The sequence below is a fragment of the Poecile atricapillus genome, chromosome 1 (assembly GCF_030490865.1).
Source record: "Poecile atricapillus isolate bPoeAtr1 chromosome 1, bPoeAtr1.hap1, whole genome shotgun sequence".
Classification (NCBI taxonomy): Eukaryota; Metazoa; Chordata; class Aves; order Passeriformes; family Paridae; genus Poecile; species Poecile atricapillus.
Genome location: NC_081249.1, coordinates 146,065,349 through 146,091,903, shown reverse-complemented (window position 1 = coordinate 146,091,903; position 26,555 = coordinate 146,065,349). Strand labels below are relative to the sequence as shown.

The 26,555-nt window shown below is 43.9% G+C and overlaps 1 protein-coding gene across 1 annotated transcript in view; it reads left to right on the top strand.

The window, feature by feature from the left end:
* RGS6 (regulator of G protein signaling 6) overlaps positions 1-26,555 on the top strand; it is a 263,848-nt gene that overhangs the window by 224,895 nt on the left and 12,398 nt on the right. The window contains exon 16 of the mRNA XM_058860035.1: positions 11,384-11,473. Coding sequence (XP_058716018.1) covers positions 11,384-11,473 — 90 coding nt within the window. The remainder of the gene's footprint in view (positions 1-11,383; positions 11,474-26,555) is intronic.

Below are 26,555 nucleotides of genomic sequence, written 5' to 3'. Positions count from 1 at the left end.
ATTCAAAACCAAACTCCAAGTTCAAGCAAGGGTCTCTTGGAAGTGAAATGTCATTTTTTAGCAAGAAGGGAAAATGAGGGGTGACACTGTGTTTTCTAGCATGCACAGGATGTGAAAGGCCTGGTATCTATTCAGTGGGCGTAAAGCACTCCATTTGTAGGTCTGGAGCAAAATCATGGCCTGGAATGAAAATGTGAAAATAATCATTCATTGTGTGTTGGTATTATCTTTCATGTAATAACTTGAAGAAACATTATGCCTGTTTTCCTAAAGTTTTGCCCAAGCACCCCAGTTATATGTATGCCTGTAAAGGACAATGACTAAGGCTGGAGAATTGGGGTAACAGCAAGGCAGCTCTGGTTAGCAGTGCAGGCAGCCAGCAAGGGGACATGGGACAAAACAAGGTGCTCTGCCTTTAAGAGAGGACCAAGTCCACCTGAACTAGTACTGCTCAGAGACCTTGAGCCTATACTGTGGGGAATTGAAAGCACTGCTGCACTGCATCAGTATTTATACATGAATGGTGTGCCTAGGGCTCCTGGAGGCTTTTGACAGCCTGCACCTTCCTGTGGAGGTTAAGGACTGCACAAGGACTTGACCTTTATTCCCTTCTCCTTCTTTGGCTCTGATTCTGTGGGTCTGGAGGAGAAAATCCTTCCTTCCATTGCACTCTGGTTCTCTTCCTTGTATTTGGGTTATGGTGACTATAGAAAACACACAGAGTCTCACTGTTGTGTACTTGTTACACTTAGAAGCAAATGTGCAACCCTTGTGGATTTCACAAAAGAACCTACAAACAAACGGAATCTAAAATCAAGAGCCCCACAAATACAGCCAGAAGAGTAGTTAAGTGTCTGGAACAAAAATAGGGAAGTGATTGTGGAGGCTTATGCTAGTGTGCCTGATGCTGTGCAAAGCAGGAAACTAAAGCAGAGGTTTACATAGGAGCAGATACTTTGTGTTATTATTTTCCTGTTTTGGTTTGTTGGGAGTTTTTTTTTCAAAATGTACATATACACATGCATATCAGAAAGTACTTCTTTTATCTTCTGCCTTCCATTTTAATTTGTTGTTTAGCAGTCATGTTATATAGAAAATATCTACCATCCAGCCTTTTGTCTTCCCTTTCTGTCTCTGAACGCATCAGGGATCAAACTGCTGTCTAAGCTAATGTCCTTCTGTCACACACAAGCAGAAAAAGGGCCAGGAAAAAGTCACAAGTGACCTCTCTCCTTGCAGACACAGTGACAGAAGGCAACAGATCTCTCCAAATGAAAGATCATGGGAATAGGGTAACAAGAACAGTCAGCATATTCCCACAGGACAATAGTCTGCCTGTTATTCAGGGTGCTGATCCTGCCAAGCTGTCTAAAACTACATGCATGAGTATTAACAGTGCCTCAGTGCCAGACATTTTCTACCTCCAAAAAATACCTTTAGATGGATTACATGGGAAAGTCTCTAGCTTGCTCAAAAATTGAATTTGGCACTCAAACTCTGGGACACTTGTGTCAGTAGTGTACACTGTGCTTCTTGGAAGCAAGAAACCACTGCATGTCAGATCCAAAGCAAGAGAATTTCCTCTTCATGTGAAGGTCAGGAAGCTGCTGATACTGTTTCTTTCTCCCAAATAGGTATCAAAAGTGCTTGCAAGTGCATCCTTCCATCTAATTGAGAAGCCAGAACTCCAGGAGTCCATTTCTCATGGAGTTCAGGGTTATGGTCTCTTCCTTGCTAAACCCACGTGCTGCAGGAACACTGTGGTCTTTAATTTTTTTAAGGGGTTGTTGCCTTCTTAAGTGTTCACACTCCTAATTAAAAATTGAAGAAAAATCCCTGGGAAGATCTATCAGCAACACATTTCATATCTCTGCTCAGCCAATAGCAGGTATGAATGTTTGTCAGGATGAGGTTTGTTGGGAAACAGTCAAAAGATTTCAATATACATTTGGACTCTGAGATGTTGAGTTCAACCACTTAATGGCAGCCCAAGATGACATAGCAGCTGATATCTTACAGTCAAAATGTTGATGAGGCATGGAAAATGGTTTATCTAGCCCGTACATGTTCTCTAGGTAGGCATCCAAGCAGGATTGGTGTTCCCTATCTCAGCATAGCCACCTTTACTCAGAAGCTGTGTTCTGCTTGTTTCTGTAGGGCTGTATCCTGCACTATCACCATCTCCTATAGAACATGCAATGCCCCACTGAGATAGAATTTCCTTCTGCTGTGTGAGGTTTTCTGCATGTTCCTCTCCTTGGTGCAGTTCAGCTTTTTGGCAGGATTTTTCACGGAGAAAACAAGGAGCAAGCTGCTGACAGCCTTCAGATGTCAGGGTGTCAACCAAAAGGTTAAGTAGTTACACCTTATAGCTGTACCACAGCATGCACAGGAGGGAAAAACTTCATTGCTGTGGCTCCAGCATATTGTTTGGGAAAGAAACAATTTCCAGTGCCAGTCTCCTGAATGCTACAGAAGGATGTCCCCTCCTCCCAGGCAAAACCTTTGGGCTTTTTGCCAGTAGCCAGGATTTGCCCCATATTGAGAGAATCAGCCTCTTAGCCATGATCATTGTTCTCAAAACCTAAAGCTGCTCATATGGCGTTAGACTCCCAGCAGCCCACTCTTGTCTCCCAGGATAGCCCTTGCTATATTTAGGACTAAATCCTTTTGCAGTACCAGGCTGACCCCTTAACTGCACAGCACTCAACAACCCTTTGCCTCTAGTCCTCTGCACTGTGTCTGCCATGGACCCTCGACAGCTCCACCCTCACGTTTGTGTTTGAAGATATGAAGCAAACCAGTTGTCTCATCAATTTACAGAGGAGACATAGCTAAATTTATGTGTTACTTTCATCAATGTGCTTTTCCATGAAAGATTTACATCGTGTTTCCAACTACGTATCTACAGGGCTAAACAAAGGATTTCTGTGTATTACTCAAAATGAGCTCTCATTGCTTACAGTTATCCCTCTTGCTAAGGCTCTTTTGTACATTCCTGTGCCTTCAGCCCAGTGTAATTTCATTTGTGGGCTGAAAAAAGAAATTACGCTTTTTAGTTTAGCAGGGAGGTTAGTCTATATTACAGGATAATTATTCTTTTTTTTTTTCCCTTAGCAGTAAAAGCAACTTGGTTGAATGTGAAGAAAATGCACCAACTAAAACTTGTTGTAAATTATCATGTCCCTTGAATACTTGAGAGTGGCAAAAAAGATACTGCTCAGATTTTCCACAGCTATTCACTCTTAGGCCAAGACCCTTATGTGCCATTTAGCAAGCTGAAGCATTTATTTTCCAACTATAAATCCAGTAAAGCCTCGCAGTCCTGCAGCAGCTGGAGCACCCAATCCCGCCTGGCCCTGCTAGATGGCAGCACTGCCTGGTACCAGAGAGGCTCCGGGAAGGGGCTCACCCAGGTTAATGCAGACAGGCAGCTCAACACAGGCCCCACAGCGTTTTTGAGAAGAGTGGAAATCCTAAATGCAGAGACCAGAATAAGCAGATCCAGAAGCGCTCTTAGTGGGGATTTGGAAACATTAAAGGGAATTGGAATAAAACATACGTGTTTCCCTGCTTTCTCACCCCCACTGGTGTTTTCCCATCGAGTTCAGTCAGGGCAAACATGAAGGTCTTTTCTGCAACTTCTTCACTGTTTGCCTCATCCCAACTGTGCCTACTATCAACAACTTCAGCTTCCAGAGCAGATGCAGCAATTTTTACTGCTTTTTCTAAAGTGCATTTTATCACCATCATTTAGGTTGAATGCAGTTGATCACAATTGCTCCTATAAAGTGTTGCATTCAGTTTTGGCACAACTGCTTAAGGAGAAGTAGGTCTCCTTTCCTTTCTTTGGCTTTTTGAAATATCGTGGTGATGGTGTGGTAGGGGGTTCTGCTGGTCTTCCTGCTGGAAGAGTACAGCAGAGTTAACAGGACACATTTCTAACAACGCATGGATAGCAGGTTTTGCTGACTGCAGTATGTGTATGTGCTGGCACAGGGGTTAACCTAAGCTCCTCTGCCACAAATGTCTGTGCAGAGCAGAGGTGCCGACAGACAGGCACTAGGCTGCTGCCAAGTCTAATTGGAAGGTGCAGCAGTCACACACCATGTACTTGCAGAGGTCTTCTTTCTCCTTCCCACGTCCTCTTTGTGCTATAGAGACAGCTCTTCCAAAAACAAACTCCAGGCAGGTTCTCAGCTGGCATCTCTTCTCATCCTTCCAGCAAAGACCACAAGGCCTTCACTCAGGCAGCACTCTCTCATGTGTGAATCTGCAGTAAATTCCTCCCCAGTGCCAAGCATACAGGTAGCACAAATATTAGCATTCACTCCAGTATGCTGTTATTTATTTAGTTGTTTAATCTACTGCTTTACATTGCTTGTGGCCTTTTCTTTTAATGGATTTGTCTGACATGCTGCAAATCTGCTTTGCAGTTGGCCAGAGGTTTGGCTGTATGGTTGCAATACAAAAGGGGTCTCCAAATAAGCTCTCACCAGTTAATACCAGGTATTGGTAACAAGGTGGAGGAGTACTCCAAAACAATCCCGAAGATGTGGGATAGCTACAGCAAAGAGGTTTCTGACCAGTTTATGAAAGGCAGAGTGGATCCTTGCAGCTTAAGTGCATCTCAACAGCTATCTAGCCTTAGTGTAAACCCTCCAAAATGAACTAAAAATCATGGAACAGAATCATTAAGGTTGGAAAAATCCTCCAAGGTCATGAAGTACAACCTTTGACCGAACACCACCATGTCAATTAAATCACAGCACTAAGTCCCACCTCCATTCATTTCATGAACACTTCCAGGGCTGGTGACTCCACTGTCTCCCTGGGCAGCCCATTCCCATCTTTCAGTGAAGAACCACCCTTTCAGTGAAGAAATTATTCCTGATGTCCAATCTGACCCTCTGCTGGTATAGTTTGAGGCCTTTTCTTCTCATCCTGTTGCTGGCTGCCTTGGAGAAGAGGCTGACCCCCACCTGGCTACACCCTCCTTTCAGACAGTTGTGGAGTGATAAGGTCTCCTCTAAGCCTCCTTTTCTCCAGGCTGAAGAACCCCAGCTCCCTCGTCTGCTCCTCATATGAGTAACTCTCTAGACCCCTCATCACTTTCATTGACCTTCTCTGGACATGCTCCAGCACCTCAATTCCTTTCTTGCAGTGAGTGGCACAAAACTGGACACAGGACTTAAGATGTGGCCTCACCAGTGCCGAGTACAGGGGGACAATCACTGCCCTGGTCCTGCTGGCCACATTGTTCCTGATACAGGCCAGGGTGCCATTGGCCTTCTTGGCCACCTGGGCACAGCTGGCTCATATTCAGCTGCTGTAGATCAGCTCTCTCAGATACTTTTCTGCCAGGCAACTCTCCAGTCGCTCATCCCCCAGCCTAAAGCATGGCCTGGGGCTGTTGTGACCCAAGTGCAGGATCTGGCACTTGACCTTGCTGAACCTCATACAATGGCATTGGCCCATCGATCCAGCCAGTCCAGATCCCTGCAGAGCCTTCCTGCCCTCCAGCAGATCAACACTTCCACCAAGCTCTGTGTCATCTGTGAATTGGCTGATAGTGCACTTGGTCCTCTCATCAATAAAGATGTTAAACAGGGCTGACCCCAGTTCTGAGCCCTGGGGTCACTACTGGTGACTGGCTGCCAGGATGTAGCCATTCACCACCACTCTCTCAGCCCAGCCATTTTAACAGTTTTTAACCCAGCAAAGAGTGCACCTCTCCAAACTGGGGGCTGACAGCTTCTCCAGGAGAAGGCCATGGGAGACAGTATTGAAGGCTTTGCTGAAGTCCCGGTAGACTTAATGTGCAGCCGTTCCCTCATCCACCAGGCAGGTCACCTGGTCATAAAAGGAGATCAGGTTGGTCAGGCAGGATGTGCTTTTCCTATGCCCATGCTGGCTGGGCCTGATTACTTGGTTGGTCTGTATATGCTGCATAATGGTAGTCAAGATGATCTGTTCCATAAATGTCCTAAATGAAAAACCTGTGTTTGAAGTGAGCAAAGAATTTGCCATTTCTCCTTATTCCCCATCATCATCCAAAGTTTGCAGCTGAGTTTAGGCACAAACAGGGAAAAAATTCTATCAGCAAGTTCAAATTTAAGCGCTTTCTGGAATCTAGCTGGTGTTCAGAGTTCATGAGAACATTGTGCTTGGCCTTCACAGCTCAAAAAATCTCAAGCTTGTCACAAAACATCAAGGTGGGTAAAATACTGGTGGAATTAGGAATGGATGTTTAACCACTGATTCTCTTCTTGTCTCATATACACAAATCAGAGGAAAGAACCAAGGTTTTCTGCTAAAAAGAGACATTCTTAACAGAGAACATAATTCCTGGGATCTACCACATGCCTTGTATGAGATGTTATTATTTTTTTATCATTCAGGTTTTTTCCCACATTTTTTTTCAGTGTTCCCAAGGTTCTGCTATCTGGCAGCCATGCCCTCCTCAGGGTCACTGTGCTTTGACTGCAAGGGGGAAGAGAGACCTGAGATCACATTGCAGCACATCGATTTGGAGCAGGTGCAGCTTTGGGATGGTTCTGCTATCTCAGCCACCTCCCACATTCCCGTCTGGATTGCAAACTTTATTTTTTCCTCCCCCTTTTCCCTCTTGTCAGGAATAATTTACAAAGCCTGTCCTTCATCTCTTTCCAAAGGTAAAGCTCGTGGAAGGAAAATAGCCAAAAGATGCTGAACCTTATCAGGGTTTATTTCCCTACACTTAAGCTGTCAGCTGTCAGGGGCGGGATTTCATGTTGGTTTCACATAATTGTAAAAGAGAATTTTTTTGTGATTTATCTCATTGGTTCCTTTTTTTATCGAAGGGACAATATTTCTCTCTTTTAATGTAATGTTTGTTCTTTATATTATGTAATGGTTGTGGCAAGTGGAATGGTTATGTTATATCCTAAGTGTAACTCTTACTACAGAAGACCAGGTTTGGAGAATGTGCTCAGTTAGAGCCCCCAGGACCACTGCATATTTTTCCTCACCATGGAGGAGATGTGATTCAGGTGCATAAAACACAAAAGAGGGCCTGCCTTTTTCTCAACAACGAGATGCAAGCAGATCCCATTGCCTCTATTGCCTTGGTTCAAGAACCGGGAAACAACAGTCATGGGGATGTTTGATAGCAAACCCTCTCTGCTTGCAGGAGTCTTGTAAGGGATTTGTTTGCTTCCTGGAGATAAAATCCACTGCACTTACAAAAGCAGGTTCTGGTGCCACTTTCCATGTTAGACTGACATTTCCCAATGTGCATCCATTGTCACAGGGGAGTATCAGTACAGCCAGTACTCATCAGCAGCATGCTGTGTGAGGGACTAAGTGACTGGTCAGCTCAAAAAGCCAGCTTGCCGGGGCTCCCTCACACATGTCAAGTCAGTCCCTGTCTCCACTTGCAGCTGCCACTGTAGTGGCCTGAGATGGCAGCTCAGTGCTCAGAAAGAGCTGGCAAGGCTGCAGGGGAGACCAGTGGGACACGTGATGCCTGTCAACAGCTGGCCAAATCTTGAAAGACTTTTTTTTCCTGCCTTTTATCTCATTTTATAAGCTACCTTGTTTAATGGTTTAATAGATCACTTGGGCAGTTTTGTTAGATGATTGTTTTAAATCCTTGGGTTTGCAGTGTAGCTCCCTAAAGGATTGCTGTCTTAGGGCTGGAGCAGGGAGCTGTGAGACTGAACCATATGTGGGAAGTGGTACATGGCAATGGCTGGGAGAGGCTGTACCACCTAGATGAAATGATCCTCCTGTTCTTGTGCAGATAGGGCACAGGAACTTCCCATTGCACTTGTAAAGAAGTGTTGCAGTGGTAATTCTGGACAGACTGCTCACAGTGCAAGAGACCAGAATGTCCAGAGCTGCAGCTGCATTGTTAAGAGTTACACAGATAGTGCATTTACTTTTTCTATTTAGGGAACCAGCAGTAGTGAGTTCATTACCGTGCAATAAACAACAAAATGGAGAATTATCTCAGTATAAGGATGGAAAACTCAAATTTCTTTCCAGGACTGTTGTGTAATGTCAGGGACATCATGCATGTTTTCAGAATGCACTGGGAGATTTCAGTCTTTAATGTGGTGCCATTTCTTTCCCCCATGTGATAAAAAGGTGGAAAAAAACCCAGCTGGTCAGTAAAATAAGAAGTGAGAGACCAGTGGGTTGCAATGATCCAAAGTGAGCTAAAAATCCATGACACAGAAGGACAAGACAATTTGCACAAGTTGCACAGAGCAACTAAATCCAAACCCACACCTCTGCCTGTTGCTCAGGCTTCCACAGAAGAATATGGTCAGTTGTTAGATCTCCAGTAGCCTTCAATATATTTATGAAATGAGGATCTTCTAAACACTAGCTGTAGCTCTTCCCTAGGTAATTGCAGGTTCTAGAATGCATAAGAGAAAATAGCTTGGTGGCAAAGAACAGAGCAGGCTACAAATCAAAACAAGTGTTCCAGCCACTGGCTTTTCCCACCTTCAGCTAGATTTGGTATGTAAGTGGGCCACAATTTTAGCAGAAATCTTCATGGTGCAGTCTCAGTAGGGATCTTCACTGTAGCAATGCAAGTTGTTCTGTACTGTTGCAAATTTCACAGGCAGTCTTTGCTGTTCTGAGCAACTGGCTCAGATTTCCAGTAGGTGCTTCAGAAATGTGGTGTTGTAAAATAAATTACTAGTGTATCATTCATGCCTTCAGTCTAGAAATTGTTGAAAGCAAGCCCTTTGAATTTGTATAATTAAAAAATAAAGTTTGCTTCTGAAGCTATGCATGTCCCTCCTTTTCCTATGCCCAACCTTCTTTCTTCATTAGCATGCAAAGCCTAGGAATTATTATTAATAATTCCCTGTTATTCCCTGTTTGATTATATCTGCGGTGAACAGCTGAAAGCTGAAAGGTAGCAGTGTTGCTGTTTAGTGATTCCAAGATGTGAAAAGCAGAGAAAATGCTTCATACCAATTAGCTAACTGCAGTGGCATCAGGGCTGTGGCTGTACAATAGTCCTGTTTCAGGGAAGGGCTTCAGTTAAGAAGGCAGCTTGTGGTTTATTTCATCTCAGGATCAAAGCAATTTTTTCTCCTTCTGACCACCAGATACTCATTTTATACTGTTTTAAGGTCAAATACATGAAGTTGTTTTGACATGAGCAAGAATGATAGTTGTCACTGGCATGCAGGTGGGTCATATGGCCAACCTAGTGTGTTCTCCTTCACCTCTGTCTGTGTGGCAATGAAAACTGGAAGTTATTTTCCAAAAATGTTATCATCATGTTTCAGACCAGACCCAGTTGTCTGACCACTGGTAAAGAAACCATTTGGAGCCCAAAGAAAGTAAAAAAATAAATCACATCTTGCAAAATGTTAATGTAAATATCCCTGTCACCCACCATGTTGCCTCAGCCACAGCACCTTGCTGCCCACCTCAGCACCTGTCCCACCAGCTCCCTGCATGTCCTGGCTGCTGCAAAGAGGAACACTAAGAGGATGAAGGCTCTGGAGACCCCTCAGGCCCTTTGATGGGCTTTGTAGCCCATCAACAGGCACTGTTGATGGGCTACAAGGTGCCCACTTAGTCATCAGTCTGTCTCCTCATAGTCCTGGAAAAGCACCAGTTAGGCGAGTTTGTTTCCCAGGTAGTTACAAGGAACTTATAAGGAGGACATGGAGTCTCCTAGGAAACCTCAAGAGGCAGCAGTACAGGCAAAACGGTTGAGGCGTGGTTGGGTTTAAATCAACAGAGTCCTGCGTGTATGCTAGTTGAAAGGTTTCAGAGAGAACTGATGTTGAAAATCCCTATTCATCTTTTGATGATCATATCCATGATGTGCATTATTTTCCCTCTTCTTGTCTTAGGGTGTACTTGGCTCTTTCTGTCCTGCATAAATAGAACAAATGTCCCACAGCTGGATGCCAAATCTCATGGCAATCTTGTACACAAGGAGTATGAAACTGTGCCCTACCATGTATTTTTTCTGAAGCAAAAAGGGTAACAGTTGCTAAATAGCTTTATATGAACTATTCTATTGCAAAATCTTGTGCTGTCCTTTGGATAGATAGTGCTGCACAAATGAGGATCATTTAGTCAAGACTAAAAGAAAGGTTGGAAATTAACCAGTAAAAATTGTTCCACACCAGGATGTAGCTCAAAGAATACATTTACACTGTGTCAAAGGAAAACCAGTAGCCCTCCTAGGACTACACCAAATACTGTAAGAAAGCTGAATTAAGCAGTTCTTCTGAGTATAGACAGGTCATTGCTAATTACCCATGATGGTGAAGAGAAGGGAATTCTGCTTGGCTTGTTAACACACTGAAATAAGCTATGTCACTTCTGTCTGGTTTGGTGCTTCTAAAGTTTCATGTACAATGGCTTTAGGGCAGGAGAGAATATTTCACATTGTATAATTCACTATAGATAAAACTGCTCATTAACTCTAAAAGTGCTTCCTTGGGCAATGTCTAAGAGAAAAGTCCAAGGTGCCTGTTTTTCTCTTGAGCTCCTTTAGTGTATTCTCAGTCATTATTTGTTCAAAGAATTTTGATGTGATTTTCTTGGTGTTTGGGATAATATCTTTTGTAAATCCAGGGATAACTAGGAGAAAAGCTGACTGTGTTAAGGGATTCTCAGCAGGAGAGTAAAGCTTAGCAAGGAAATTAGAAAAGAGTATGCAATGCAATGAAACATCACTTTGTAAATTTGAAGTACACAGAGTAAGTGCTCTCAGAGCAAACTGGAAAGTCAAGTAGTTTGACTTAAGAGAAGACCCTAGGAAAGATACTCATCCAATGTAACTTTATACATATGGTGTAGCCATCCACATCAGAGCTAGTCATGTAACTTCCCTGCATAGTCACCATGAATACAGGTGGTTAGGACATTAACACATTGTCTTACTTGAGTGGATGTCTAAAGTGGAGATGAAATGTGTGCAAGTATCAGTTCCCCTCCATGAACAGGAGGAGAGTGCTGGGTGATTGTTCAAGTATCTGTAACTGGTGAAATGAAACCTAATCTACGAGATTTCTTTCCTTATTTCTTCTTTCCAGGGTAGGCACTTTCTTATAATCTGGGGACTTCAGAGAGTTGCAATCTTTGCAGAATAATCCTGATAGTGAATAATGTGTGGCAGTCTTTGGGGTGAGGTCTGTCTCTTTGTTTTGTGTTCATACAGCCCCAGTCACAGCAGGGTCCTGCCCCAGGATGGACCTTGTGTACCCTACCACAACACAGATAATCAATAATAGCAGACTTAATTAGAACTCTGATCAGTCTCTCTTCCTTCCAATTTTCTGTGTTTTAAGTCCCTGTGATGTCTAAATGAGGTTTGATAACATTTCTCTGTCTCTCATTTCCCCCCATCCCACAGGAGCACATTTACAAGCTGATGAAGAGTGACAGCTACGCGCGCTTTCTGCGTTCGAATGCTTACCAGGACTTACTGCTGGCGAAGAAGAAGGTATCTGTTGGAAAGGACATGCTTGCATCTCTTAGCACCTCTTGATTCTCGCCTGCAGCTTGCTGCTAGTGTGAAAATATTGTTTCCTTTTTTTTTCCTTTAAGAAGGGAATGAGCACTTTTGTGTTCTTCACTGGGGGCATGGCATCCACGTGCACAGCCTCAGCATGAGTTTTGGGGAAAACATGGTGACCCAAGGTAAATGTAGCATGGAAAAGTGTCTTGCACAGCTGTCTCCCAAACTCAGTGCAGGCAGTATAATTGCCGGTATTACCGCTTTCTCATGGAAAAGACAGTATGTGATATGAGAAGCAGAACCCATCAATCTGTTCATTACTGGTGCAAAATTTACCTGTTAAGGTTTTCCCCTCCCTAGTCTCACCATGTGATATTCCCTTTGGATGCCTTACCTATAGGTCCCCATGCAGCAATTCCCATACTCCTTTCCCTTGCTTTTGCCTCCCCAGAGAAGCTTCCTTTTCCTCAGAGACAGGAAATAATTGCAATGCATGTAGTAATCAAGAATTCCAGCCACATTGTCTCAGGAAATCTGGGTTTGAGCTCTTAGTCTTCTTGGTATCTGCATGAGCTCTGCCAGCACCATGATTCTGTCGTGAGCCTCCAGATCAAGGTAGCAAAGGAGAGTTACAATTCTTGTCCTCGAGTCCCCTCTTTCTAAGTGGTCTAGGAGATAAGCTACTGATTTCTGCAGTTGTGGCTGTGCTGAAATGCTTCCTGCAATTCCTGATTAATTCCCATAGCTCTATGTGTGTGTCTGTGCATGTGCATGCCATGTACATGTGTGCGTGTCCCACTTGCATTTGGCTCCCAGGACTGTACATATCCTGCAGCCCGAGCGTGTGGTTTCCCATCACCATCTTCCCTGCTGTTTTTCTGCTGCATTCTCTGTGTGCTGCCAAATTACATTGCATCGGCACAATACAATGAAATCCCAGTGGTATTTTTGTCCTGATTGTCATTGTGTGCCCTAAAAGCATGCATATGGTGACAAAAGGAGACAAGCCCCTCTGTCTGCTGTGCCTGAGACTACTGGCAGGTGGATTAGCGAAAGGTAGTGGAGGGCAGCAGTCAGCCTTCTGTTTCAAAATGTCTGGTCTGAGACAGCATAAACCAATGCTGCTTACATTTAGAAGGGTTAGACCTGACTTAGTTCAGAGACTGGGGAATGAAGGAGGTGTGAAGCAAAGTCTTCTGATGGTATAAACCATAAAAGCTTCTGCCATCTTCCTACCCCCAGCAGCTTACGACCCCCCTACTCCCCAGTCTCCATTGAACATGTGAGGGTTCATGTGCTTGAAAGCCAGGAGAGCTTTCTCCTCCCAGCCAAACCCATTCAAACCAAAGGTTTATTTTTTTGCAATTCTTGTTTGCTGTCAGATCAAGCCCTGGATGTGTCAGCATGACATCCTCATCCCCCCACAAACTGCCGCAGGAGCAGGTTTTGGTGTCATGTTAACGCAGCCGTGAAAGTAAGAATCAAGTTCCTTTTAGAAAGAGCTGTGGGTGCATGAGTAAACATAGGAAGGCACGAAAAAGGCAGGAGTAGATCTGTGCAGATGCTCTGTTCACCAGCCTCACATTATGCAGGAGGGGAGTTGGTGTTACTCCAGAGTCTGAAAAGCTCTTTGCAACCACATTACATTGTGTTGGGCAAGTGAATGTTTTGGAAACAGTGTAGGTACAAAGATGATGATAGAAAGAACATGACATTTCTGTATGCTGAGCTGCATGGTCCTATCTTTAGGACATTTGGTGCAGCTTTGAGAGGCAGCCTTTTAAAATTCCTCTAAATAGCTGGAAAGCAAGGGAAGGAAAAGAGGAACCCAGTGACATATCAGAGCCTGCATGGATGGAGGATTTGGTTTAGAACCTGCAAACAAAGTCCTGGATTTACTGATGTGAATAGAAATTCAGTGCAGTTCTTTAAGTTGTGATGAGTACATCTCTCTAAGGCCTGTCTTTTCCCTAAGTCATTATCCTCACATGGCTTGTATATCACACTGATATGACATAGCTTACTTTCATTACTAAAAATAAGTTCTGTCAGAAGCATAGCATAATGGACGTGGGGTAAAAGAGTTGCTTGCACTAAGCAAATGAACTATGGACTTCAATTCCCACATTAATGTTTTGTGGATAAATTTGTGTCATTTGCGATCTTTTGCCCTCCAGCACTGTGTTTTGGCAACTGAGAGGGCAGAAAAAAGGGAAAAGCAGACTGTGTGGCTAGAGCACAGAACTGGGAACCATAAAATCTGTATGCTTTCCCTGGCTGCCCCACTTAATTTCTTGTGTGAGCTTGGGGAAAAGAAAAGTTCAACCTTGCCTGCCCTATATCCTCCTCTTTTTCAAAGGGCAATAATAATAGTGACCTGCTCAGCAGAGAGATGCCAAAGCTTGATTAGTGCTTCAAAACCTACTTCACATTTCTAGTATTTGTGAAATACTGTAAGTTTGAAGAGTTACTTTCTTCTGCACCATACAATAACCACAGATGTGGGAGCTTTCCCTCCCTGCTCTGGGAGTACAGAAATGGAGGGGAAGGAGGGAGACGAAATCATGGGTTGGGATTGAGATACAATGACAGAATTATGAGGGGAACATATTGTTCGCACCACTAACTGATGCAAGACAGCAGACATAGGCTGTATACAGACCAGACATACATACTTTGTTAATCCATTTTAGATGTTTTTTCCTCCGTTCTTCCCAGTGTCATTATTACAAGTAACCACAGTGTCATTGGCTTCAATCCTGCAGATTCATGGTGCTCAGCAGGGAACATGAGGTTGGCCTCCAGCAAGGGTGTGATTGGAAGCAGTGAGCTGCAGAGGGGAAAAACTGGGTGTAGCCTTCTGCCTTGAACAGAAGGCCTCCTCCCTGCCAGGCTGGAGGAGAGATGAGAGCACAGCCCTTTCCTCAGGAGAAATGGCCATATGCCCAGCCCAACTGGAGCTCTGAGCCTCCATTCCCAGCCCCCTCCCTGCAGCAGGTAGAAATCATGGATCTGCTGAAAGCGTCTGGCTCGAGAGTGAAGGGCTGGATGTGCTGAGATCCCAGAGCAACTCACTGTGTTTTATTTGTGTATCTATGCAACACGTCCTGCTGGTGCTATGCACAGTCAAGCACTGACCTGCTCCTGTTTCTGTTGATATGCACCTTGCTGCAGGGTATTTACAGCAGGTAATCACCGCTGCACTGCCCTCCAGCCCTTCTCCATGGTAGCCAAAATGGTGGCTGGATGTCCTTAGACAGCAGTGATCCACCTGTCAGGACAAGTGCTGTGACAAACCTCCTCAGTCAAGACAAGGAGGCATTTTGGCAGGGTGACTTTGCTGCAGAGCAGGGGTTTATTCTCTGGGGAAAAAGCAGTGTAGATTAGTTAGTGCACCGTGGAAGGGGAAGCGAGTGCACAGGAACTTTTGTTAATGGTTAGAAGCAGCCAGACACGTGCTCTGCTAGTTATTTTTGCAGAGAAGGGAGCAAAAGGAACAGAAAAGACCTCGAGGTACTTTCCATTACTCACTGTAAAGGTGAAACAATGACAGTGGTTGGCATCTCTGCATTAGCTGAAGCAGCAGCTGAACTGTCACGGTGCTGGTGTTCATGTCAGCCTGGCATGGGGTGGCTTCCTGCCATCCAGCCCTGCCCACAGGCAGGGGAAGCATCCTGGAAAGGCAGTCACAGCTGTAGTGCAGACAGGCTGTGAAGCCATGGGAGTGAGCCCTGCAACACTGAGGGAAGAACAGGTTGGTATTTTCTTGGTTTAGAGCATTGTTTTGCTCTCCAGCTGGTTCAGGGAAGTGTGAATTCACTGTGATCCTATTCAAATGAACACACAATATATGCAAAAGACTCCGGCCACTTGGTAGCACTGTACGTGCCCCTTTGCTTTCTCACTTTGGAAAGATAGATGTGACTGCCTGAGAAGCCCAGGATCTGCTTCTGGCCTTTTCTGAACCCGGGGTCAGGGATATTATTATCCTTTATTTTTATCTGATGCCATTCCTTCTGGAACACATTATTTTTCACCAAGTTAAAGTTCAAAATAAACCCCACTTCACATCCCAGTCTCATACCAAAAAAAAGGATTCAGTAGCCAACAAAATTAATCCAGGGAGGGAGGGAGGTAGAGAATTCTGCAGATCTTATGTTCAGAAGACTGAGTTTCTATATGTATTTCCCTACCCCTTTTCAGATCCCTGTCAGCAAGGGGATACTTAGGAGCTTCATGCCATGAGGAACCGGCTCCATTTCCAGCACAGACCTTTTGAAGCATTGCTTTTAGCCAGACCCACCATGCCAGCTGCACTCTGAGTTGTCCAGGAAGGTTCCTGTTGCAGATTATGCCCCCTTCTTAGCCCCATCAGGGCACACATGGCCAGTTTGACTCAGTGCCAGGACTTGTCTTTAATGTTGTAAAGATGCTGAGCAATTTTCTCATAATTATTTTTAATAATCGGTGACAGCTGGTTTTCTTAAGTTTTCTTCTACTGTATTTCCACACAAGTAGAATCTGCACAAAGGAACTTAAAGTTTGGATGGTTGGGTAAATGATTAGTCATGAAAAAAAAGAAAAATCTGGAGAAGCCAGTCAATAATTAGTGAATGGCTTCTACGTGGTGAGCTCTATTTTTTTGTATCTGCCTGGGCTGAGAGATTTTCATCTGCAGCAGGGATGGTTGTTCCATATTTTATCCAAATGCATATGTCCTTTGCCATTAGCTGATCAAGTCTGTTGGTGTATTTACTGGCAAAGATTGCATTTTTTGCACCTGGGAGGACTGCATGACATGTCATGCACATGTGTTTGTCTGCCTTTGCCCCTTTGCACACACAGTGTATGTTTGTGCAAAGGCTGCTGCAGCTGCTGCAGCAGGCAATGGCTCCGGGGTCCAGACCCCAGGTCTTGTTCCCAGGACTGAGATAGGTGTGATTCGGTCTTACTATTTTTTTTTATTTTTTTTTTTTTTTTTGCACTTTGTTATTTTTAAATTTCCTTCATCTGGTGTGCAAGGCAGCCTCCCAGCTCAGCCCCGTGCTGCAGAGCTGTGGGCAGGCATTGCCTGCACGGCACACGGCCAACCACACGGGCAAGCAGACAGGAAGAGCCAGCAAGCTGTACAGCCAGCACCCACACCCACGGACATTCAAACTGCTCAAGCCAGCTCATCACTCTGCAGCCAGCCTGCTTCAGCTGCTTTTTATTTCACTAGAAAATGTCATGCTTTGACTCAGAGCTGGATGCTATGGGGACGAGCTTTCCACACATCGAGCTAGTCCCAGCCTGCCACCGCCATGCCAAATGTGCAGAGTGACTGCAAACCGTGCTTTGCAAGGTGCTTCTGTGAGACACTGCTCTGTGTGGCTGCTTCCCCACGTCTTCAGCTGTGGTAGGCAGCAAACAGCCTTGTTTAGGGCTCCCTGCACCAGACAAGCTCTCAGCACCTCAACAAAGGTGCTCATCTTTGAAAACCACCATCCTGCCTTTCTGCTGGATGGGAAGATGCATCACCTTGCTGGTAGAAAAAAACAGAGATATTAAATTTTGACAGAGAGTGCAGGGGCACAATGTGGCCTGTATAGCAGCTCACTATCCTTTGATTCCAGTGCACACCAGAGCTCTACTTCAAAATGCAGTTGGGTCAGACACTGATTTTCCAGCCTGCAGCATTGTCCTGCTGCAGACTTCGAGTGCCTTGCGCCTGCAGGGAGCCTTGCAGAACACTTAGTCTTTTGTTCAGGTATTTCTCCTCCTGAAATTGTGTCTTTAACTTGGCTGCTAGTGGGTCTCACCCCCCCTGCAGGGGACCAGCACAGAGGCCCAGTGCTCAGCTGGGCACTGTTGTCCTCAGTCCAGCTCAGTGGGACATGTTCAGCCAAAGTGGCAGGAATGCAGCTTCTCTTTGTCACCTCTGCTGCCTCGGGGTATAGGGACACCACTGAGGCTACTTCCAAGAGGGAATCTGTGATGTTCTGAGCACTTGCATGGCTCTAATACTCAGCCAAAGAGTGAGGCTGATGTTTCTTTCCCCTTTCCTCTCTTCTCACATGCAAGGAGAGGCAACTAACCCTTGGATTAGTGCATGTTAAATGCTCCTTTGGGGACCAGTGGACTTGCAGTACATCACTGCCTGTCTGCCAACCAGAAAGGCTGCTGTATTGCTTGGTACTAGCTTTGAGGCCTTGGCTCCATCCTCTGTGTGGGCTAAAATGATGTGCCTCTAGCTTTCACTTTTGATAGCACTTTGGAACATTAGAGCTGATTGTTTGGCTTTCTCAAATGGTTGTAAGTGTGGAGGTTGCTTGTTTCCTTCTTCTGGATAAAGAATATTGCTTGTCTTAAAAGGGGCTTACATTTGGTGATGCAGCAGGGACAATCTGCCCCATCTCTCCATGGGATGCTTAAAACTAACCTTGTAGACATCAGAGAGCTGTGAGAGCTGTGATAAACATGCAGAAGAATAAAAAGTCTTTGCCTAGACTCAACTACACAACTTCTTATTCAATTTATCTGGTATGGTTTTGGCTTCTTTATGTCTTCTCTATCTGATTTTTGCACTGGTCCTTTGTCTGGGGGTTGTTACTGCAGCTGAATCTGTGGCAGATGGTACATCAGGTATGTGCCTCTCCAGTGCAGTGCTTGTTTCCAGTGCACTGTGATGCACCATCGTTACTGTGGTTTTCACTTACATGTAGCTTCTTACTCCCTTCATGGCAGTTTTACTTCCATCTTACTACCCCCATTTTTCTGGCTTACCACATTAAAATAAGTGTCTCTCCTGGAAATCAGCAGTGCTCACTGCAGTGAGCTTTCTTTTGTAGCATTGAGTTTCTTCTCTATAAGAATTATTTTCTCTTAGATATTCCAGCAAACGTGCCAATAAATTACTTAGTTCTTCCTTGTTAGTGGTGATTAGATCTCCCTTGTGCCAAATGAACGAAGTGCTGCAGTGAGCAACCTTCTCAGGGATATGTTAATAAAGCCACGATGCAAACCCTTGTTTTCTCACAGTACAATTGAACATCTTCTCACATATGAATAGTCCTGTACTCCAGGTACAAAAATATCAGTACCCCAAACTGTTTTGTATCTTTTCATTGTCTTGCAAAGACGTGCATATGCTGCCTTGTGTTTTGATGTAGCCAAACTTATTGGAAATATGGCTCTACTCTTTGGATAAATAGAAGAGTGTAGGTTCAGTGGCAATGAGTCCAGTGGTGGCTTTCTTCCAGTGCTGTATTCACTCAGATATGGCTTTTTAATATTGTGAAAGCTACTGTGGTTTTTTTCATCTCTCTATGCAAGTAGATGGGAGCCTCCGATAGCTGTTTGGCAGATGTTAACCAGAATCAGAGCTCCCAGCTTGAACAGGAACAGAAGGAAAATTCAGTGAACAAGAAATCAATACCAACAGCTGTAAGACACTGACATATATGAACCATTCAAAAAACTCACAGGGGAAAAGTGACATTCTCTGAGAGTAAAAGTAGTGATGTCTCTCACTCTTTAAGGCATTTTGATTTCTTATGTTTGCTGTTGCAAACATTGATTTCTGCTTTTTACATTTTTTACGACTTTTTCTTCTTGTTGCTTCCTTATATTTTGCTGCTGTTTTGAAAGACTGCATTTAAGCTGAAGGGGTTTTTTTCTGTATTTTTTATCTCCCTACTTCTTTCCCTGTTAAGCCAGAGAATTTGCAAGGTCGTAGAACTTCTCTAGAAAAGTTCACTCGCAGTGTGGTAAGTTTCTTTTCTTTTCCCTCCTTCCTTTCCTCAGAACTTCATTTTCAGTTGGGGGAAATGTGGATGCTTGACTTTTTATTTCATCCTTTATTTTTGCAGCTAGCATCTTTGCAGCTTCTCTCTTAATAACATAGCTCATCTAAATAGTAGCTCTAAAGAAGGGGCTGGGGGTGGGGGGAGAAATGGCATAATGCTCATTCTAGCTTATCGTCATTGCAAAAGCAAATTGATTTTTTTCTAGAATTAAACACAAAGTTGCCCTTTTGCTCCATTCCCACTACAGTATTTGTTGTGGCTTGTCCTTGCACAATGAAGTAGAAGAGCATGGTTCTCACAGCTCCATTGCAACAGTATCTGTACGGTTCCCTAGTGCATGGATAATGATAGCGTCGCATACATATCCACCCACAGCACTGCAGCCGCTTCCTCCGTTGCCCCCATCTGTCAGTGCTCATGTAAATAGTCATGTGTGATTCCCTTTGCCTTGTTCCTGATACTGATACCGGAAAAGGAGCACAGTCACAGCGAGAAACATGACACTATTAAACCTTTCAGACAAGGGGACAGTGGGACCTCAAGGGCAGCGGGCAGATGTCCTCCCTCTTTGTCCTTCATCAGTCTCCAACCTCCAGCCGGTCTGTCCAGAGCTTGGGCAAGACCTGCTTTCCTCACTTGCATAAGGGATCTGTCTGTGCAGCAATTTTTCTACGGAACAGGAAAAGCAGGGAGAGGGAGCAGGACCAGAGGCAGATACTGCTAATGGAGTTGCAGGGATACTGGACAGCACAGGCTGTGTTTTAAGCTGCATCAAAAGCAGCATGGCCAACGGGTTGTACAAGAGGTTTCTGCCCCTCTACTCCACTCTTATGAGACCACAGCTGGAGTGTTGCATCCACCTCTGGAGTCCCCAGGACAGGAAAGACATCAACAGAATCCAGAGAAGGACCACATTAGGATCCATGAAGGATCACAAAGTTGATTAGAGGAATAGAGTACTTCTTCTCCAAGGAAATATAGAGAAAATTTGGTTTGTTCAGTCTGTAAAAGTGAAGGCTTTGTGGTTACCTAACTGTCACCACCCAATATTTTAAAGGAGTTTACAAGAAAGACAAGAGGGACTTTTTACAAGAGCATGTTGTGACAGGGTAAGGGCGAATGAATTCAAACTAAAACAGAGTAGGTTTAGATTGGATGTTAGGAAAAAAATATTTACTGTGACAGTGGTGAGGCAGTGGAACAGGCTACCTAGAGAACCTGAAGATGCTCCATCCCAGGAGGTGTTCAAGGACAGGGTGGATGGAGCTCTGAGCAGCCTAGTCTAATGAAAGGTGTCCCTACCTGTGACAGGGGGGTTGGAGCTAGATAATCTTTAAGGTTCCCACCCAAAGCATTCTATGAGTCCATGATATTCTTGCATGTGTGTGTGTATATATATGTGTATTTATATGTACACTATATACACACACATGGCATATGAATATAGCACCTTTGTACATCCTGAGAGAAACAGGAAGCTGTGCAGGTAAGTGTCAGCTGCTGTAGAGCAAATAAGCCAAGAGCAGTTCTTCCTGACACTGCTGTGCTACTGCGCAAGCAAACCCAAATGTAACATACAAGGCTTTCTAGTACATCCACTGGCAGGCTTCCTGGGGAATGTATTTATATAGCTAATGCATATGCACACATTTAAAATATGTTGATACAAAATATATCACTATGCCCATCTGCATATTTACTACTTTGTAAGAGTCTGCCAGGGAGAGGAGTAGGAAAGATTTTTAAATTTTTTTTTAAAACAAACTATGCAGAAATATTTACACCGAGTGGTAAATTCTACTCCCAGATTTGCCAAGTACGTGGAAGAGTAACTCTCACTTTACTAGACTGGCTGGGTTTATAGTTGCACAGCCAAAGATGGATTTTTCTCTTGCATTTGATTTGAAGGGTAACTTGACAAGCTAAATTTGGGATGCTATGATTAGAATGTAAGTAGCTGTAAAGAAAATTGTAGTAGATTGGTCGGCATTTTAGTTCATTTTTGTCTTACTGGCTAGCATGCTGTAAATATTTTTATCTTAATTTCTCTTAATACAGACATAAAATCTCATCTTCTGATGGCATGGTAGTTACCAGAACTAGGAAGAGTCTGAATTTTTTATACTTTGCATTATGGCAGTTTGTCATTGCCATCTGATGAGAAAATAGTCACTACACTGACATGTCATAATGTCCTCAAAGGACAGTATTACCAAAGTGAGAACTTTATAGTATACTTAGGGGACTGAATTAAGACAAAGTTAATTCTGTATGCTCTAGTTCTCCAAAATGTACTGCAGCTCCCCAGCTGTGTAGGAGTGAAGCAATTCAGCAGTCCATACTTCCAGAGCTTGCACTCTGCTTTAGTGATTGCTCATGAGAGGATCACATATTCAAGCTGGCCCTGAACAGGCGTGATAAAGTGTATGCTTAAGGTTTGGCTGGAACAGACCCCCAGTTTGTCTCTCTTAAGGGAGGAGCACTGAGCCTATTTTGCAAGCAGATTAGTATGAGGTCACATTTTCAATGATGGCTGTAAGAGAAATCTCAAAACCAGTAAGAACTAAAAGTTTATTTGTCTTAAGGAGCCATAATTGAAGTGAAATAGTCTCCCAGATTGACTGAACTATTAATTGCTCGTGGATCTGGGCCACATCCAGACTGCGCTTCTCTGTCTGTCACTGGGAGGGCCAGTGGACCCCTGAAAAATTTTCAGATTTATAGCATGTGACCCAGCATTTTGGGAAATCACAGAATCACAGAATAGTTGCAATTGGAAGGGACCTCTGGAGATCACCTAGTCCAATACTCCTGCTAAGGCAGGGTCACCTACAGCAAGTTACACAGGAATGTGTCCAGATGGATTTGGACTGTCTCCAGAGGCAGACTCCATGGCCTCCTTTGGCAGCCTATTCCAGTGCTCCACCACCCTCAATGTAAAGAAGTTTATGAGACATGTCTACCTAGCCAATCTCTAACCCAGCCCTCTATATCCAAGGGGAAGTCTTCCTTTCTCCAGCCTTCCTCTCTTACCTCCAAAGTCTAGGATTCCCAACCTCAGCACCAAAAACTGAGGCATTCAGTAATTGGGCCTTCTCTGTGTCTTCTGTCATCAGGACATATATCTCCTTCAGCAGTAGCCACACATTTTCCCAAATTTTCCTTTTGCTGCTGATGTAGTCATAGAAACACTTGTTGTCCTTCATATCCCTTGCCAGACTTAATTCCAAATGGGCTTTGGCCTTCTTTGTCACATCCCCACATACTCTGACTGTTCCTTTAATCCTCCCACGTGGCCAGTTCCTTTTTCCACATCCCAGAATCTGTTTGAGATTTTCTAGAAGCTCCCTGCTCATCCAAAGGGGTTTCCTGCCCCCTTTGCTTGATTTCTTGCTATGGGAATACACTGGTCTTGAGCTTGGAAGAAGTAATGCTTGAATACTGACCAGCTCTCTTGGACCCCCTTTTTTCTAGAGCCCTTCCTTTTACATCATTGTACTCAAATCTGGGGAACTTTGGGGAACATTGCAGGTGGCATAGAGCTAGAGTAGGAGCATGGACTTTTTATTTCATCCTTTATTTTTGCAGCTAGCATCTTTGCAGCTTCTCTCTTAATAACATAGCTCATCTAAATAGTAGCTCAGGATCCCTTTCTCGCTCAAAGGAACTTTGCCCTTCCTTACAATGTTGCTTTCAATATCAGAGAAAGCTGACTTGTAGCCAGAAGACCAGACATGTCCAGTGTCTTAGACAGGGAGTCTCCACCTGAGTGAAAAAAATCAAAATTTGCCTCTCTAAATTTGCCTGTTCCGCTTGCTTGGGTCTCACCGTCTCTTGATTGACAAAGATAGGAAAAAATGCAGAAAAGAGAAAGAGTAAAGCTTTGTGTTGACATGCTGCAAAGAGTATTGCAGGCTTTTTGTCTCTTACTTGGGTTAAGCCCCACCCCTGAAAAATCTTTCAGTGCTCCCAAACTGGTCTCCTGCACTGGGTAGAAAGCTGTACACTTGGTTTTGGGAGCACAGACTTGGAGTAAGTGGAAGTTGTTTTACCCTCCTGCTCATCTCAGTCATAACTCAGGAGGAGACAGGGGTTAGCTCCAGACCATTTGACATATTTTAGCAAGACACCATGAAGTTCTTCTAGCCAACCAGAGGCTTTTCACCTTCATCCACATAGATCAATAGGGAATAAGAGAGAACAGGGCTTTGCATAATTTTTTTGTACCAGTCTTCAAATCCTTCAAGACCCACTGTCTTGCCTTCCTTGGCTTGATACTTTTGACCAACAGAAGGTATCTCGTGACTAATGAATGCACAGAGTTTTTGCACCAAATCTGTCTGAAACACAGATGCTATCTGGTCCACATTAAGTATGGCACTAAGAGCAAGATTTTGATAGGGCAGTTTTTACTGTGGTGATGATTCACCTGTTTTTTCCAGGTCCTTATGAGGTATCAGCTGACACCCTAGTGCAATAGCCAAAAGGGGTTTGGCCTCCTGTACCAAAGGGGATGGTTTGCAGTGCCTGTCTGGGTCCCCCTTGGAGCAAGGGAACACCTGTCTGGTCCAGCTTCCAACAGGCCAGGCACCCTCAACCTCCTCAGCTCACCTGAGTGAGTCTGAAGCTGTGATGTCCATGTGTTTCATGGCAGCTTTGTGGTCCCAGAACCAAACATGATCATCAGTCATCTGGTGAGCATCAAAGGGCCACATCTGCATGGTGGAGCAGAACACTACAGGGCACATGCTGCCCAGTGCTGCTGGAGCAGAGGAGTGGCAGATATCTTTTTTCCTCTCTTCAGGTTTTGAAGAGTCCTCAAAAATACATAGGCAGCACAGTGGTAGGATTAACATCACAGTACCTGACCCCTGTGGCCCTATGCCAGGCTCCCATGCTCTGGAATAAAGGTATAAAGCTAGGCTGGCTCTTCCATGCTCTCCAGGGAACCGTCGGTATCATGGAGTTGCAGAGCTGATGGTCTATTGCTTTGGAGCACTTACTAATCCTCCTCATTTAAAAAAGGATGGCACTGTGCATGGTGGCAGGTTTATCTTATTGCAATTTTCCTTTTGAGTACAACAAGGATTGACATTATGAAAGCAGAGTTAGCCTGTCTTCTCTCCCAAGTAAAGATAAATGGCATCATAAAAATCAGACACCATGTATCATATATGTTATAAATAATATCTAGTATTGAGGTAATAACTTAATTTTAAAGACACACATACACACAAATCCATATATCTACATCTCTCTCTTCTGTCATATTTCATCATCTTACTAATTAAAAGGAGCCTGCTATACTATTTTTAGCCCTGCAGTCTCAGCCTAGCTGTTTAAACCACTGTAGTTTCCCGTCTGTTTAGAAATTATTTAATAATCAGATAGACAGAAGCTTAGTTCTCATAAGCTGAGATGATCCTTCAGGGCCAAGTGTTGAAAGAAAATGTATTTTAATGAGTACATTTAGGGGAACTACTGCTGCTTTTTGCCTCACAAAGGAAGCCACCAAGTCTCTGCCTAACTTGCACTGGTAGCCATTTGCATTTAATAAAGGAGGAAATAGGAGGGGGGTCCTTTTTTGTATCTTGAGCATTATTTCTAAAAACAGCAATGGGTGCTTCAGCAATAACAGGGCTTAAACCTATGGATACCAGCCTCAGCAGGTAACTTAGATAAGCCTGGGTCATGATACCCAAACTTGAATTCAAACTTTCCTAAAATGGCTATATTCCAGGGAAGGAATTTTCCCTGGAAGAAAACAGGTATTAAAATTTCTGACTCAGTGTCCAGATGGTGACTCACTGGTAAGACCTGTGGATTTTATTCCCATCTGATATTTCTTTAAGAACAAAAGGCACACCCACATCTACCACTTCTGAGAGGATAAGAGTTCTCAGTCTCAGTGCTCTAAAGGACAAGAGAGTGACCAGAGCAGCGATCTATTCTTTAGGCAGAATTTTTACAGATTCTGGCTGAACTGACAGATGTGGGACACTGTTACACATTATATTCCTGGACTGGAAAAGGTCTTCACCTGAAGAAAGCAAAGAATCTCTTGTGTAAATTCAAGGCAGTGTTGAAAGAAAATAAGGTGAAGGGTGAGATGGTCTGTGTTCAAGCTGTGTGGGAAGTAGAGTGTAGATTAAGGATGTAAGAATGAAAGTTTTCAAATGACCCTTCTTCAAAGAAACCTGGACATTTTGGATGGAACATTTTGTATAGCATGCCAATGAAGACTGAAGATTGTCTCAGTTCCCAGACACAGGTTAACAACTGAATTGACAGACTGGCCCAGCTTCATTAGCCATAGCACAGGCAGAAGGAGAAGCTGGGAAGCAGGAGCTATTGTCATCCTTGTGTTAGCAGCACCAGTCTTGTGGTTTTGTATTCTCACCAGAAGCATTGTAGGCAAAGTCCCACATGACATCCTTGGAGCCAGTGCTCCACCTGCGTTTCTCATGCAAGGATAACTTTTCCAGAAACCAGAATGACCAGAGGTCTTGTATTCAATGTATTTATCATGCTAAGTGCCCAAGATGCCTTCTGTCTGGAGCCTAAAATACCCTCCTCCTCCTTGCGGTGATGCAAACTGACATTATCATGGTAGCATTTCCTTTGCTTTAGTTTTCTGGTATCTTTTGGTAATTTTATATTGAACAATTTGTGTCTCAGGATGTAAATACATCCCAGTTCAGTTCCCAGAGAAATCTACAGTTGCATGTTTAATTTCAGTTCTATGTGTATCTGCTCTCTTGCATTATATACCTATGAAAGCTTTAGTTTCTACCCTGATTGCCTGGCTGTCCCTTCCTCGATTTTCTCAGCTGTCTCCCAGCTCCATGTTGTCACTTTTGTTTTTTCCTGCTGCTGCTTCCCCATCTTCCTGACCCTGAGCTTTATCCCTTGGCCACTGTTACTCATGTTGGTTTTTTATGTCTTCTTGTTTTGTGTACTGTTGGACCAGAGTCCAAGTCAAACTCAGTCCTATTCTTAATTCATGAGTGTGGTGTCAGACATTTGAAATGTGTTGATGGAATCTTATCTTTCTCAGGTGAACTGTGTGATGTTTTGCACAGCTGTGTCACTGTGATGTATTATAAATAGTAACCATGAAAGCAGTGAAGAAGGTGTAAGGCTTGCTGCCCGATGTCATCTTTTTAACTGGTTCCTTGATAATCCCATAAAGCTGTCATATATTTACCACCTTTCCCACTTTTTCGCTTTCCCAGTTTTACCAGCTTGCATAAATAGATCACAGCATTTGAGAACATGGA